General features: G+C 41.0%; 1 protein-coding gene across 5 annotated transcripts in view; it reads right to left on the bottom strand.

The window, feature by feature from the left end:
* Window positions 1-3,375: 3,375 nt before the first annotated feature.
* The window catches only part of LOC146520980 (uncharacterized), a 34,351-nt gene continuing 25,194 nt past the window's right edge, over window positions 3,376-12,532 (bottom strand). The window contains exons 6-9 of one of the 5 annotated variants that reach the window (XM_085154459.1): window positions 11,821-11,961; window positions 9,023-9,052; window positions 8,895-8,936; window positions 3,376-3,998 (exon numbers count right to left, since the gene is read on the bottom strand). In XM_085154459.1, the coding sequence (XP_085010585.1) occupies window positions 3,769-3,998; window positions 8,895-8,936; window positions 9,023-9,052; window positions 11,821-11,961 (443 nt within the window). In that variant the 3' untranslated portion in view covers window positions 3,376-3,768. Of the gene's footprint in view, window positions 3,999-7,670; window positions 8,937-9,022; window positions 9,053-11,820; window positions 11,962-12,532 lie in introns of those variants that run through there. The other 4 variants (XM_085154460.1, XM_085154463.1, XM_085154462.1 and 1 more) reach the window with 4 other exon arrangements.

The raw sequence follows: 12,532 nt of genomic DNA, 5'->3' as shown, positions 1-12,532 counted from the left end.
CTTAAATATAACTGCACACTTTCTATATATTCATGTAAAGCTGAGGAGCACAAGCCAAATAATTTCATGATGGGTAAATGTGGCTACACTGTTTATCTGTACATTACAATAAAACTTGAAACTTGAATGTTTGAACAGAAATCCTAAAAAGCAAGACCCTAAACTCTTTCATGACTGTATCCTCCCTCCGTCCTCTGCACACGTGCGAACCCCATCAGCCTCTCTGACTGAAACACGAGAAAATAGAAATGCACCTTATCCTGTTCACATAAGTCAAGAAACATCATCATACAACAACAAACATGTGGTGTTCAGTCAGGCTGGTTTACCACACTGAACCACAGGGGGGCGATAGAGGCCAACACGTCAGCAGGAAGTCAAAAGGACATGCTGAGTCACTGAGCTGAGAAGGGGCACACGGTGGCTGAGCTCTCCAGAAAGGAGCAGCTCCACACAGGTGAGTGGAGCTAACTGATGGCGGTTACTTTGAATAAACTTTATGTAGTCTCAGAGAGACACAGGAAGCTTCTGTATAAAATCAAAGAACAAAGTGTTTTAGTAATCTGGCTCTACTCCACAGGTGGGCAGTAACGAAGTACAAATACTGTACTTCAATAGAGTTTACTACTGTCTGTACTGAGCATTTGTTTTTCCAACTTTTTACTGCTATTCCCTAAAAATATCTGTACTTTCTACTCTTTACAGTTTCCAGACAGGTCGATGTTTAATCTTTAAATCTGATCTCTGTGCGTGTCGTTTTTAACACTTAGTTTTAGACTTAGAAAGCTCACGTGACCTCATCAGGTGACTCTACAGCACTGAAGCACGAGGCAGGTGTCTGCACTGATCCGTGTTCGTTATTTCCTTATGTTGTTGCTCTTCGTTACACACACCTCTCTGTGAGGGTGGTCAGCACAACTACACACACACTTCCTGTTACCTGCACTCAGACTGGGTGTCAGTGCCAGCCACACTAACCTGTGACGCACCTGTCACCTGGGTTCATTCAACACTTCCTGTTTCATGCTTGTACTGGACACAGTTCTAACAGCTCCCGCTTCAGTTCTTGCAATCAGCCAGTCGGACTCCGTCATCACAGTGACGTCAGCACTGGAGGAGTGAGAACAGGCAGGTAAACGTTTCAGTGGGTCAGACAGAAATCTCACAGTTATCCACTGATAAAATACATGTGTCATACAAGATCCCTCAGATAGTAGAAGTAACAGAGAATCTCAGTAAACATTATGTAGAGACGCTTCTTTATTATTATTATTATTATTATTATTATTATGATGAGGTGTGCAGCATACAGAATAGAGCCGGATAGGTTTGATTAGGAACCTTACAGACAAGACAGAGCTGGTAGGAAAATAATACAAGCGCGATGTGACTTTGTGTACTGAGTGTGTGTAGTGAGAGAGTGAGTCTGTGTGTGTGTGCGTGGACTGAGTATGTGCAGTGTATTCTATGGATAATTTATAGTGTATGAGCTACAAGTTCATACTTGTAGTTGTAATACAGTTATCATTACACAGCTGGTTCCTGTGTTCAGTATTTGTAAGAACGGAGTTGCTTCATACTTTACTCTGGATTTTCTTTAGCTGGTGAGATACAGCAGTTTTTGAACTGTGTTTGGGAGAGTTAGGTTTATCTGGGTTTTCCTTCCTTTCCATTGATAATATTATCCATTTTAAGTTTTTAAGTACTGAAGAAACTTTGTCAGTGCCAAAGATCAGGGATAAATGATGAAGGCTGAAAAAAAGTTTCATTTTGGATGACATGGTTAGGATGTGTAATTCCTTTGGTTTTCCAGGAGAAAAAGTTTAATGTTTTTTATTGATTATAAGTAAGGTATAAGGTATAAGTATAAGGAATAAGAGCCTTCTTGCTAGGTTAGAGCAGTAGGCCTGTGTTTGATGGACAAAGGTTTGTACACAGACTGGGACTAGGCCTCGTCATTCACTCAGCTCTGGTGGGGATGTGCTCTTGTTTTCAAAGGTTAATCGGATGTTTCAGCTGTTTCTTTCACACCACAGTCACCCTTAAATGTCTTTATTTAATCCATACATGTTCTTAAACAGGAAGTGTCTGCATTCTGCTCTCAGAGGTGATTGTAAGATAATGTCCAGGTTTTTTCCAGACCACAGTGAAGGCGTTCAACACTCCTTAAATGTCCCTGCAGGTTCCAGCAGGTTCACCTGAGCTCTGCAAGCTACTGTGTTGAGGATAACTGAGTGAAGATGAGTAAACTGGAGAAAAACCAGGAGCGATCAGCCATTCCACCATCCAGCTGTGCGTCTCTGCAGAGTGACTGGTCCAGAGACTCCCCTCCTTACTTCAGAGATGAGCCTGGACCCTCAGACACAAAGTAAGAGGCTGTCTGACTCCTCAGACATGTAACATGTACATACAGTGGTTTGCAAAAGTATTCGGCCCCCTTGAACTTTTCCACATTTTGTCACTGTTGGGAAGCACTAATGTAACAAAGTGTTCTGCAGGTTACCTCTGTGGTGGCCATCTTGTTTTCCCAGTAAAGAGGAGGCCTGCCTCAATTGCAGCTCTTTTATATGTTGCAGCTTTAAGGCAGGAATGACTCCGGGAGTTGCTTTCTCACTGCATATGCTTTATTTCACAATCAGATCGATGACAAAAACATACAACAGCACCTTGAACTTTCCCACATTTTGTCACATTACAGCCACAAACATGAATCAATGTTATTGGAATTCCACGTGAAAGACCAACACAAAGTGGTGAACACGTGAGAAGTGGAACGAAAATCAGACATGATTCCAAACATTTCTTACAAATAAAAAACTGCAAAGTGGGGTGTGCGTAATTAAAATAATTTAAATAAAACGAGTACTGATACAAAAAAAAGAGAGGAAAAGATAATTTATTCATAACACACGGGAAAATACCCAGGGAAACTGAGTTAAGGATGAAAATCCTGAAAACCATAAATTTCACACCTGAGCCTCAACTCTGGCGGCCCGGTACCAGACGACTCACGGCTCGGTACTGGTCCATGGCCCGGGGTTTGGGCACCGCTGATTAACACTCAAAAACTTTCAGCTAATTTTAAGTTTCATTATGTTTGAGTTCTTTTCATTCAATAAAGCATGAGTTTTGAGACTCTTTAATGCTCTCGGCTCTGCAGAACTCAAGTTTAAGATGTACAATCTGAATATTAGTTCAGGTTTTGCTCTAATTTAATTTAAATATCTCTGCAGATGCATCAGTCAGGCAGAGTGCAGACTGTATGGCTCCCCAAAGATAAGGGTTAGGGTTAGGGAGCCTAGCTGTTTCTTTTATTAACACAGCCAAAAGTGATCTTGATTAAATGATCCATGGAAGGAAAGAAATGTACCAAAACTTTTATCCAGATTATAATTTTGAAGAAATGGACCCAGATCACAGGAAAGGATGAATATGAATGGGTGGAGAGGGTGGAGAGGAGCTGCAGGCTGAAAATCAGACATCACCACCAAAGTTCGTCATCAGCCAAGAAACACACGAAGCAGGAAAAGAGACAAAAACTGATTCAGGATCAGAAGGTAGAAACATGCAGGCTACAAATCCAGACTGAGGAGAATCCTCTGCTCTACAACTAGGTAAAAGCATCAGAAAGACCTCTGAGACATTTCATTGGTCCCACAGCCAACAGAGGGTGGAGTCATTACAGGTGCTCCACCCTTAGCAGCTGAACACTCTCAGGCACGTCAAAGCAAACACAGCTTCAAAGCTTCAACACAAACACTCTACAGCTCAGAAGGCATGCTCAGTGGTGACATCGGCAGTGACATCATCACCATCTTCATCCAGTCCCTGGCCTCCTCTATCACGCTGGCTCATCTCTATGGAGACGGCTGGTTTGTTCGCTGTCTTCCTGCTCCAGCAGATGAACAGCAGCAGACCAGTGGAGATGAAGTACGGACAGAAGACCACTAGATGGCAGACGAGTCTGAGCACAGACTCACAGGGAAGAGGAGGAGGACCTAAAAGAGGGCACAGAGGAGGAGTTAGGCAGTGTTCTTGTACTCCAAGTACTGCATACAGTACACATATAGCTAACCTGTCTTTAACCACACTGAGCCTGTTATCTACAGCTCTGACCTTTGACCCTCAGGTGTACATGTTTGTGGGTCAGATCTGATCCAAACCTGCAGGTGGTGAAGGTGGAGGTTAGACTGTCAGAACTCTAGTTAAATATTATTGATAATATTACTTATAATTAGCCAGAGTACCCAGGGAGACTTCACGCAGACATGGGGAGAACATGCAAACTCCACACAGAAAGACCCGGGCCTGATGGTGGAATTTCATGTTCTCCTCGAGTACTCCGGCTTCCTCCCACAGTCCAAAAACATGCAGTTAGTAAGTAAGTAAGTAAAACTTTATTTTTATAGCATCTTTCTAGATAAAAGATCACAAATATCTTCACACAAGGATAACAAAGTATAAAACAAAACAGACAACAGTTAACAAAATGCAGCTCTAAAAAGATTTGTTAGTAGGGATAGGTTAATTGAAAAATCTAAATTGCCCACAGGTGTGAATCTGTGAGTGAATGTTAGTGCGAATAGTTGTCTGTCTCTGTGTGTTAGCCCTGCAACAGACTGGCTCCCAATGATAGCTGGGATAGGCTCCAGCGCCCCCTGCGACCCTGAAAAGGATAAGCGGAAGTGACTGAATGGATGGGATACTTATAATTATTCCTGAAGAGGCTCAGACTCAGTTTGTGACTGACAGGAGGATTTTTGGCCAGACAGGTGTAACCCATGGTTATTTTATTGCCAATTGTATTCTATTTTTATTCTAATTTGAAGTGTTACTGTTTTGTTAAGTGCTGAGTTTTCCCATGTACCTTGAATGCACCATAGCGCGTGCGTGGTGACTTTCTTTCACTGCATCCGCCTGCACGGTAGTGATGGGATTTCCGGCTCTTTTTAGAGAACCGGCTCTTTCGGCTCCGAACCGGCTCTTCAGGTTGTTTTGTTGCTTTAATTAATTTATTATTAACAATAATATAAATTTATGCACAAAAGGAATTACTAATGTAAAAAAAAGTGGTTTTATTTATATATGTTTATATATGGCCCCTAGAGACAAAGCACGTACAAACTCTAAAGCTTATACAAACTCCAAAAAGCACGTACAAACTCCAAAACACATTTCTAACGTTAACTGAACTTCCAAAACAGAGCTACCTAGATCACTTAAATTACACAATTGAAAGCATGTGTGTATTGTTTGTGTATTTATAGACAAGCACTCATATTTATTCAAATAATTAAAAAAAATAATAATTTACCTGTTACTACCACACACCAATCCGGTCGTTGGTACTTGCTAGCTTGTGTAGCCACTAGGTAACAAAAGCTCAACACTGCGCCCAGCATCCTGGAGCACTTCTGTTGTCGTTTATACGTGCTTCTGAGTTTGTACGTGCTTCTGAGTTTTTACGTGTTTTGGAGTTTGTACGTGCTTTGTCTCTAAGGGCCACCATAAATATACTTTATTTATTCACTCCACATAAAATGTAATAAATAAATCATATAATACAAAAAACAACTATTTACATTTTAAACTTTTAACTATTTAAATTTTCAGCTTTTTCCTTTTAAACAAATTTAACGTGAAACAACACAAAACACTGCAAACCACAACACAATTAAATATAAATTAAAATATTAAAACAAAAAGAAGATGCACATTCTCTGTCATATGGGCCTGCATGATTTCTGAATCCTTTATCATCTGCAACTGAAAACAGTGGATGATTACTATACCTTTCTAATGTGACGTTGTTGTCTCTCGCTCTCTTTCTCTCTGGCTCTGTTACTGTGCTGCTGCGATTGTAACTAACGCCCCTCCCCCCTCTGCCCAGCGCAAAGTACAGGCCGTGCGTGCGGAGTTTAGCGGAAAAAGGGCGAGAGAGAGGGTGAGAGAAAGAAAAAAAAAACCACCTCATGGCTCGCGTCGTTCACTTCAAAGAACCGGCTCTAAGAGCCATTTCGTTCGCGAACGACCCATCACTACTGCACGGAGCTAGATGCGCAAAGCTGTGTGAAGATTCAGTCCTGTAACGTGTTGCGCTACGGAATTAATGTTTTCTTTGAAGAATATCCTGGTGAGTCTCACAGTTGCAGTTTAAGTTGTGATTCATAGTCCAGTTTCTGAGCGTAAAACCAGTCAGGATACTATGCTTGTCAGAAATGTGATGTTTGTCTTAGAACCTGCTAACAATTGCTTAGCTGTGTTAGCCTGTGGAAAGTATGCTAGCGTACCCTCATGTGCTCCCTGGGCTAATGCGCTTACATGTGAAGTTTTAGCTAACACACCACGGAGACACTTTTCATGCTTCATGATTTGCAGTGAAATGTATTTTTGTCGTTGATAAATTGTTATTGGCCAATAAGAACTGTATAGATGTGTGATGTGTGAGGAAAAAAGGGATAACACTAGAGAAACTCATGTTTTATTTTACAAGTGAAGTGATTGCACTGCACGTTGTGTGCAGGCTGGTTTTTTTTTATGTGGTAGAAATCTGCTGCAAGGACTGAGCGGTGCCGTCTAAGGACTGGATGCCACTGGAGGTGCCTAGAAAGGACGTTCTCAATCTGAAGGCCACCTGTTCACTTGGAGGGTGGTAGGATGCAACGATTTTTTTTTTGATTAACGTTTTTTCTGAGATCTCAGGACGCTTTATGTTGTTACTTTTTTCCTTTTTGGGTCAGATCTGATTCCACTTAACACAAAAAAACTGATGCATCAAAAAGCAAACCAGTGACTAAAGACAATTAACACTTACTAAGAACCCTGAATACTAAGTGCACTGAACTGAAATGGACAGCCTACCTAATACATTTATGGACACTTTAAGTGATATATTGTACATTGTTGAGATTTACATGTTTGAAATGATTTAAATGTTTTGTTCATGTCTATGTTTTGGACCATTTAAATGTTGAATACACTCAAATCACTTTTCTCCCTTTAAGTTGTTGTCAGTGTCTCATTCTGAGTGGAGGGATATTCCTTCTTTAAGTTGAGTTACCACTGCCAGTCTCCTTACGATCCTAACTGAACCCAACAAGAGTAGATTCTCAAATATTGTTTTTTTTCCTTGACTTTGTATGACAGATTACTGTGGATTCGACTGATTTTGGACTGCTCAGTTAAAAAGGGTGACATAGGGTTAGGGCAGAATTAACCTTAACCCTGTTCATAAGGGTTTTACTTTGAGGACAACAGTATTTAAATGAGTCACACGATGTGAATTACAAACTCTGTGACACACAATTTACTCTAACAGTGAAAAACAAATCCTGCCTTCTTCTCCTCCCTGAGCCTGGTTCTGCTGGAGGATTCTTCCTGTTAAAAGGGAGTTTTTCCTTCCCACTGTCACCAAAGTGCTTGTTCATAGGGGGTATTGGGATTAGAGAAATGATTTTACTGCTATTGTCCATATTACCATTGCATTAATAATTAATAGTGATATTGCATTTAGATGTTTAAACATATTGGCACCCAATTTAGCCTTTATTACAGGTGCAGTTATAAACACTTTAAACTGTTGAGTTGAATTTATAATCCTAAATGCTTTTTAATGCTTCTTATAATGTTAAATGTTTATAGGCAGATTACATTGCATTATATGAAAGGCTCACCTCTGAATATAATCTGGGCCTAAAAGTCTTGACAGGAAATTACATGCTTTTGCAGAGCGTGCTTTTGCAAAAGCGAAACTAAGAGCAGATTGTAAGTGTAAGTAATTGTGAGGAGCTGTTTGGATGATGCTATTTGAATAACCAGGTTGTTTATTATTATCTTTTATGCTTTTATATTCTTTTATTAAGCTTTTAGTAGTGGTTCTTGCTTAAAACATTTACTCAGTATATTACACATATAGTTTCAGTGGTGTACGTGTGGCCTTCTGTCTGGTGGAAAGGTTACAGGTTTTAGCTGGTGAGGTGAGAGGTGAAACAAAGTGCAACGGAGGCCATCACATACACACACAGTAGTAAACTCATTTTGTAGGTGAAGAGTTCAGACTTATTTTGCTGTAACTGCATGTTGTGCCTGCATACGTGACAGTTTGTTGCAGAACTGAGCTTGATGTTCCAGAAGATAAGCGCGGGCAGGACGAGTGACAGGATGCACCTGCCGTGGAGACGAAGACAATGTTCTTTTCAAATTATGTTAAAAGTCATTGTGGTTTTGATTTGACGTATGCATGTGTTGTATCTGCTTAATGCATGAAGGGGCGTTGTATTACCCCAACCCTATAAAACCTTTGGTTTGAGTATTGTTTGACAGATCAACACTGATTCTGCACAGTGTTCATCTCCCACGCGTGTGGTCATTAAAATCAATTGTTTGACCAAGCTCTTCTGGACCATGGTTGTTTTTACTCTCGGCCTCAATATTGAACCCCTAACAGGGGTCATTGTTGAGGTGTTAATATATCGTGAAATGGAAAATCAAGCCATGATAAACATTCCCATGATCTGCTGCACTTTATTTATTATGTCAATGTTTTCATGAAGTCTTAGCTGGACCATCACTTTGAATTATATTGTTTTCTCTTCCTCAGTACAGGTCTGATTATGTCTCCTACACAGACCCTTGCAGGTCACACAGTTAGAATGCATCCCTAATGATGTAGAAGAAGCTGACGAGGCTGGGTCACAAAGACCATGACAAAGGTCACTTGACAACACTTGAACAGCTCAGGAGCTCCTGTTAACTCTGTGAATGCAAACAGAGCAAACACCTGGAGAAGGTCCAAGCCTAATGGAGTGCTCCCATTGGTTCCTCCTCTCAGGAACACTTTAGCTTAATTCCTTCATTCATACTTCACTTCCTGTTTGTTTTTACCTTTAACTCACCTGCAGAAACAGTCAGAGCAGACAGCAGCAGCACACACACACCTGTAACAGGAGGACAGAGGTCACTGAGGGTCACTAAAGGTCAGAGGTCATCATGAGGACAGACAGGTGTAGGAACATCAGCTCACCTGCAGCAGTCAGCAGAAACAGGCCTGAAACTGAAGAACACACTGATCAGAGATCAAATAGTCACATGACCAAAGAGAAGCATTCAGACTGCAGTGATTGGTTGCTGTTCCCACAATAATTCACAGCGCCATCCAGTGGTGGAAACACAGATAATATCTTGATGCATGCTCAATCATCCAGGTAAGTAAATGCCAAAAAGTTGATTCTTTTCATCCTGACGTTTTCAGTGGGAGAAACGTTTCGTCACTCATCCAAGTGACTCCTTCAGTCTCAACTAACTGCAGGTTTCCCTCATAATCAGTACATCTGCATAATAACTGAAATTGCACCACTAAAGGAACAATGGGCTGGAAGGTCAGTTTATCATCATTAATATGCAAATTATCATCACCATTGTGTAACAACGACTGACCAAAGACCACTGATCAAAAATCATTGAATGTTGATCATTTGTCAAAGCGGCAAATGCACCTAAAGAAAGCTCCAGTGATCCAGGAGAGAAGTGTAATAATAGCTGCTAGTGAGGAAGCTACCCACAGGGGGGCACTCAGAAATCAATAACACAAAGAAGGAGTGAGTGAGCGCAAGAGAAAATAAACAGCTAGCTAAACAATGTGCCATTCATGATGTTTTATTCATAGAGGAATAAGAACATTACAAGAAGGGCAACCACTGCCTAAGCAAAAACCCGTAACAATCCTGTATGTGTCACTAGTAGTACTTTGTAGTAAAACATGAGTATGAACTTATACAAAATTCAATTCAATTCAATTTTATTTATATAGCGCCAAATCACAACAAACGTCGCCTCAAGGCCCTTCATAGATACAGAGAAAAATCCAACAATCATTTGACCCCCCATGAGCAGCACTTTGGTGACAGTGGGAAAGAAAAACTCCCTTTTAACAGGAAGAAACCTCCAGCAGAACCAGGCTCATGGAGGGGCGGGGCCATCTGCTGTGATTGGTTTGGGTGAGAGAAGGAAAACAGGATAAAGACAATGTATAAATACTGGCACTTAACAGTGTACACTATATTACTCTGTTTGTGTCGGGAAAGGAAAAACTCAATGCATCATGGGAATCCCCGGCAGCCTACGTCTATTGCAGCATAACTAAGGGAGGATTCAGGGTCACCTGGTCCAGCCCTAACTATATGCTTTAGCAAAAAGGAAAGTTTGAAGCCTAATCTTGAAAGTAGAGATAGTGTCTGTCTCCCGAATGCTCTCCCTCCGATTCTACTTTTAAATACTCTAGGAATAACAAGTAGGCCTGCAGAGCGAGAGCGAAGTGCTCTAATAGGGTGATATGGTACTACAAGATCATTAAGATAAGATCATTTAAGACCTTGTATGTGAGGAGCAGGATTTTGAATTAAATTCTGTATTTAACAGGAAGCCAATGAAGGGAAGCCAAAACAGGAGAAATCTGCTCTCTCTTTCTAGTCCCTGTCAGTACTCTTGCTGCAGCATTTTGGATCAGCTGAAGGCTTTTCAGGGAGTTTTTAGGACATCCTGATAATAATGAATTACAGTCGTCCAGCCTGGAAGTAATAAATGCATGAACTAGTTTTTCAGTGTCACTCTGAGACAGGATATTTCTAACTTTAGAGATGTTGCACAGATGGAAGAACGCAGTCTTACATATTTGTTTAATATGTGCGTTGAAGGACATGTCCTGGTCAAAAATGACTCCAAGGTTCCTCACAGCATTACTAATAACTAATTGGTGTGTGTTACCCGGCTTCATGGACAGATAGAGCTGTGTGTCATCTGCATAGCAGTGTAAATGTATGCTATGTCTTCTAATGATGCTGCCTAGGGGAAGCATGTATAATGTAAACAGAAGTTTTATTGATTATAAGATACACTATATATCGGTTTCATATCGGTATCGGCAGATATCCAAATTTATGATATTGTATCTGACAAAAAAAGTGGTATCGTGCCATCTCTAGTATTTAGTAGCCAAAAACTGATCCACCCAAAGGATCGGGTCCCCCGACACAAACAGAGTAATATAGTGTACACTGTTAAGTGCCAGGAGGAATGCCAGTATTTATACATTGTCTTTATCCTGTCTTCCTTCTCTCACCCCAACCAGTCACAGCAGATGGTCCCGCCCCTCCCTGAGCCTGGTTCTGCCGGAGGTTTCAACCTGTTAAAAGGATGTTTTTCCTTCCCACTTTTGCCAAAGTGCTTGCTCATAGAGGGTGATTGTTGGGTTTTTCTCTGTATCTATTATTGTAGGGTCTACCTTACAATATAAAGTGCCTTGAGGCGACTGTTGTTGTAATTTGGCGCTATATGAATAAAATTGAATTGAATTGAATACATTGCAGAAACCAAACAACCTCTGAATAAGAGGATGGCACAACACAGAAGAGCTACCTTGTCAGGCCAGGACTCTGCAGTCTGTTTACACCTACAGGCCAGTGGACAGTCTTTCAAAGATGAGGATGTACACATCATGGACAGGGAGGAACGCTGGTTTGAGCGCGGAGTCAAGGAGGCCATTAACGTGAAAAGGGAAAGACCATCTCTGAATCGAGGAGGGGCCTAAGGGTACATCTTTCGCCATCTTACAATGCTGCGATTGCAGCCATTCCCCAACTCTCTGTGAATGGTATTCATGGTTATTGATCAACGGGCTTTGATCAGAGACCATGACTGATGAAACATTTCTCCCCCTGAAAACCTTACATCCAGATGAACAGAATCAACCTTTTGGGATACAGAGGTAATAATTTTGGAGAAATGTTTAAAGAGAAGATTGGAAGTAATATGAAGGAGACTCACAGCAGAGGCAGATGATCCATCTCAGACACTTCTCTGCAGGTTCTTCACAGTTGTGACCTCCATAACACCACAGTCCGCTCGTCTCACCCTGGCTAGGTATCGAGCTGGTGGGTAACAGGCGTCTTTGAAAACGTCGGAGCACTATTGCAAATATGTGATATCTTAATAAACCAAGCAGATATTTGAAGTTTACACGAATACATTCTCGCCTGAAAATATCTTAAAAGTTTATTTTGTGACCCAGAAAGAGTAATAAAAGTTATATTAAAATGAAGTAGCTGCGGCTATTGTTGGAAACTGGAATTTCCTGGCCGCGCTATGAATTATGGGATATTGTGGGGCACGAAGGATACACCCAACCAATCCTTTAAATCTGGGGAAAAGGAGGACACATTTGTTGGGCACATTTGGAGCAGCCTTCAAATTTGGACAGCCTTCGTCACATTGCTGTAACGTAATTGACTAAAAATGCGTTATCTTAAGGATGCTACCCCTAAATTTGGGCATAGCTACAGATTCTTAGGATCCAGTTTAAAGTTTTACAGGTTCAATGTGAAGCTGTTGCTTAGAAACAAACAGCAGCAGTACTGAGCTCAGACATTCACTGCTGTTCAGATCTTTATTTTGCAGCTCTGTCACACATCACCAGTTTAACCAGTTTCTGCACCTTTGATCTCAGTTGACTTTATAAGAATGTGACATTTTTCTGGTT

This window comes from Neolamprologus multifasciatus, chromosome 3, assembly GCF_963576455.1.
Source record: "Neolamprologus multifasciatus chromosome 3, fNeoMul1.2, whole genome shotgun sequence".
Taxonomy (NCBI): Eukaryota; Metazoa; Chordata; class Actinopteri; order Cichliformes; family Cichlidae; genus Neolamprologus; species Neolamprologus multifasciatus.
The sequence above is the reverse complement of the archived record's forward strand: the minus strand, read 5'-3'. Positions and strand labels throughout refer to the sequence as shown.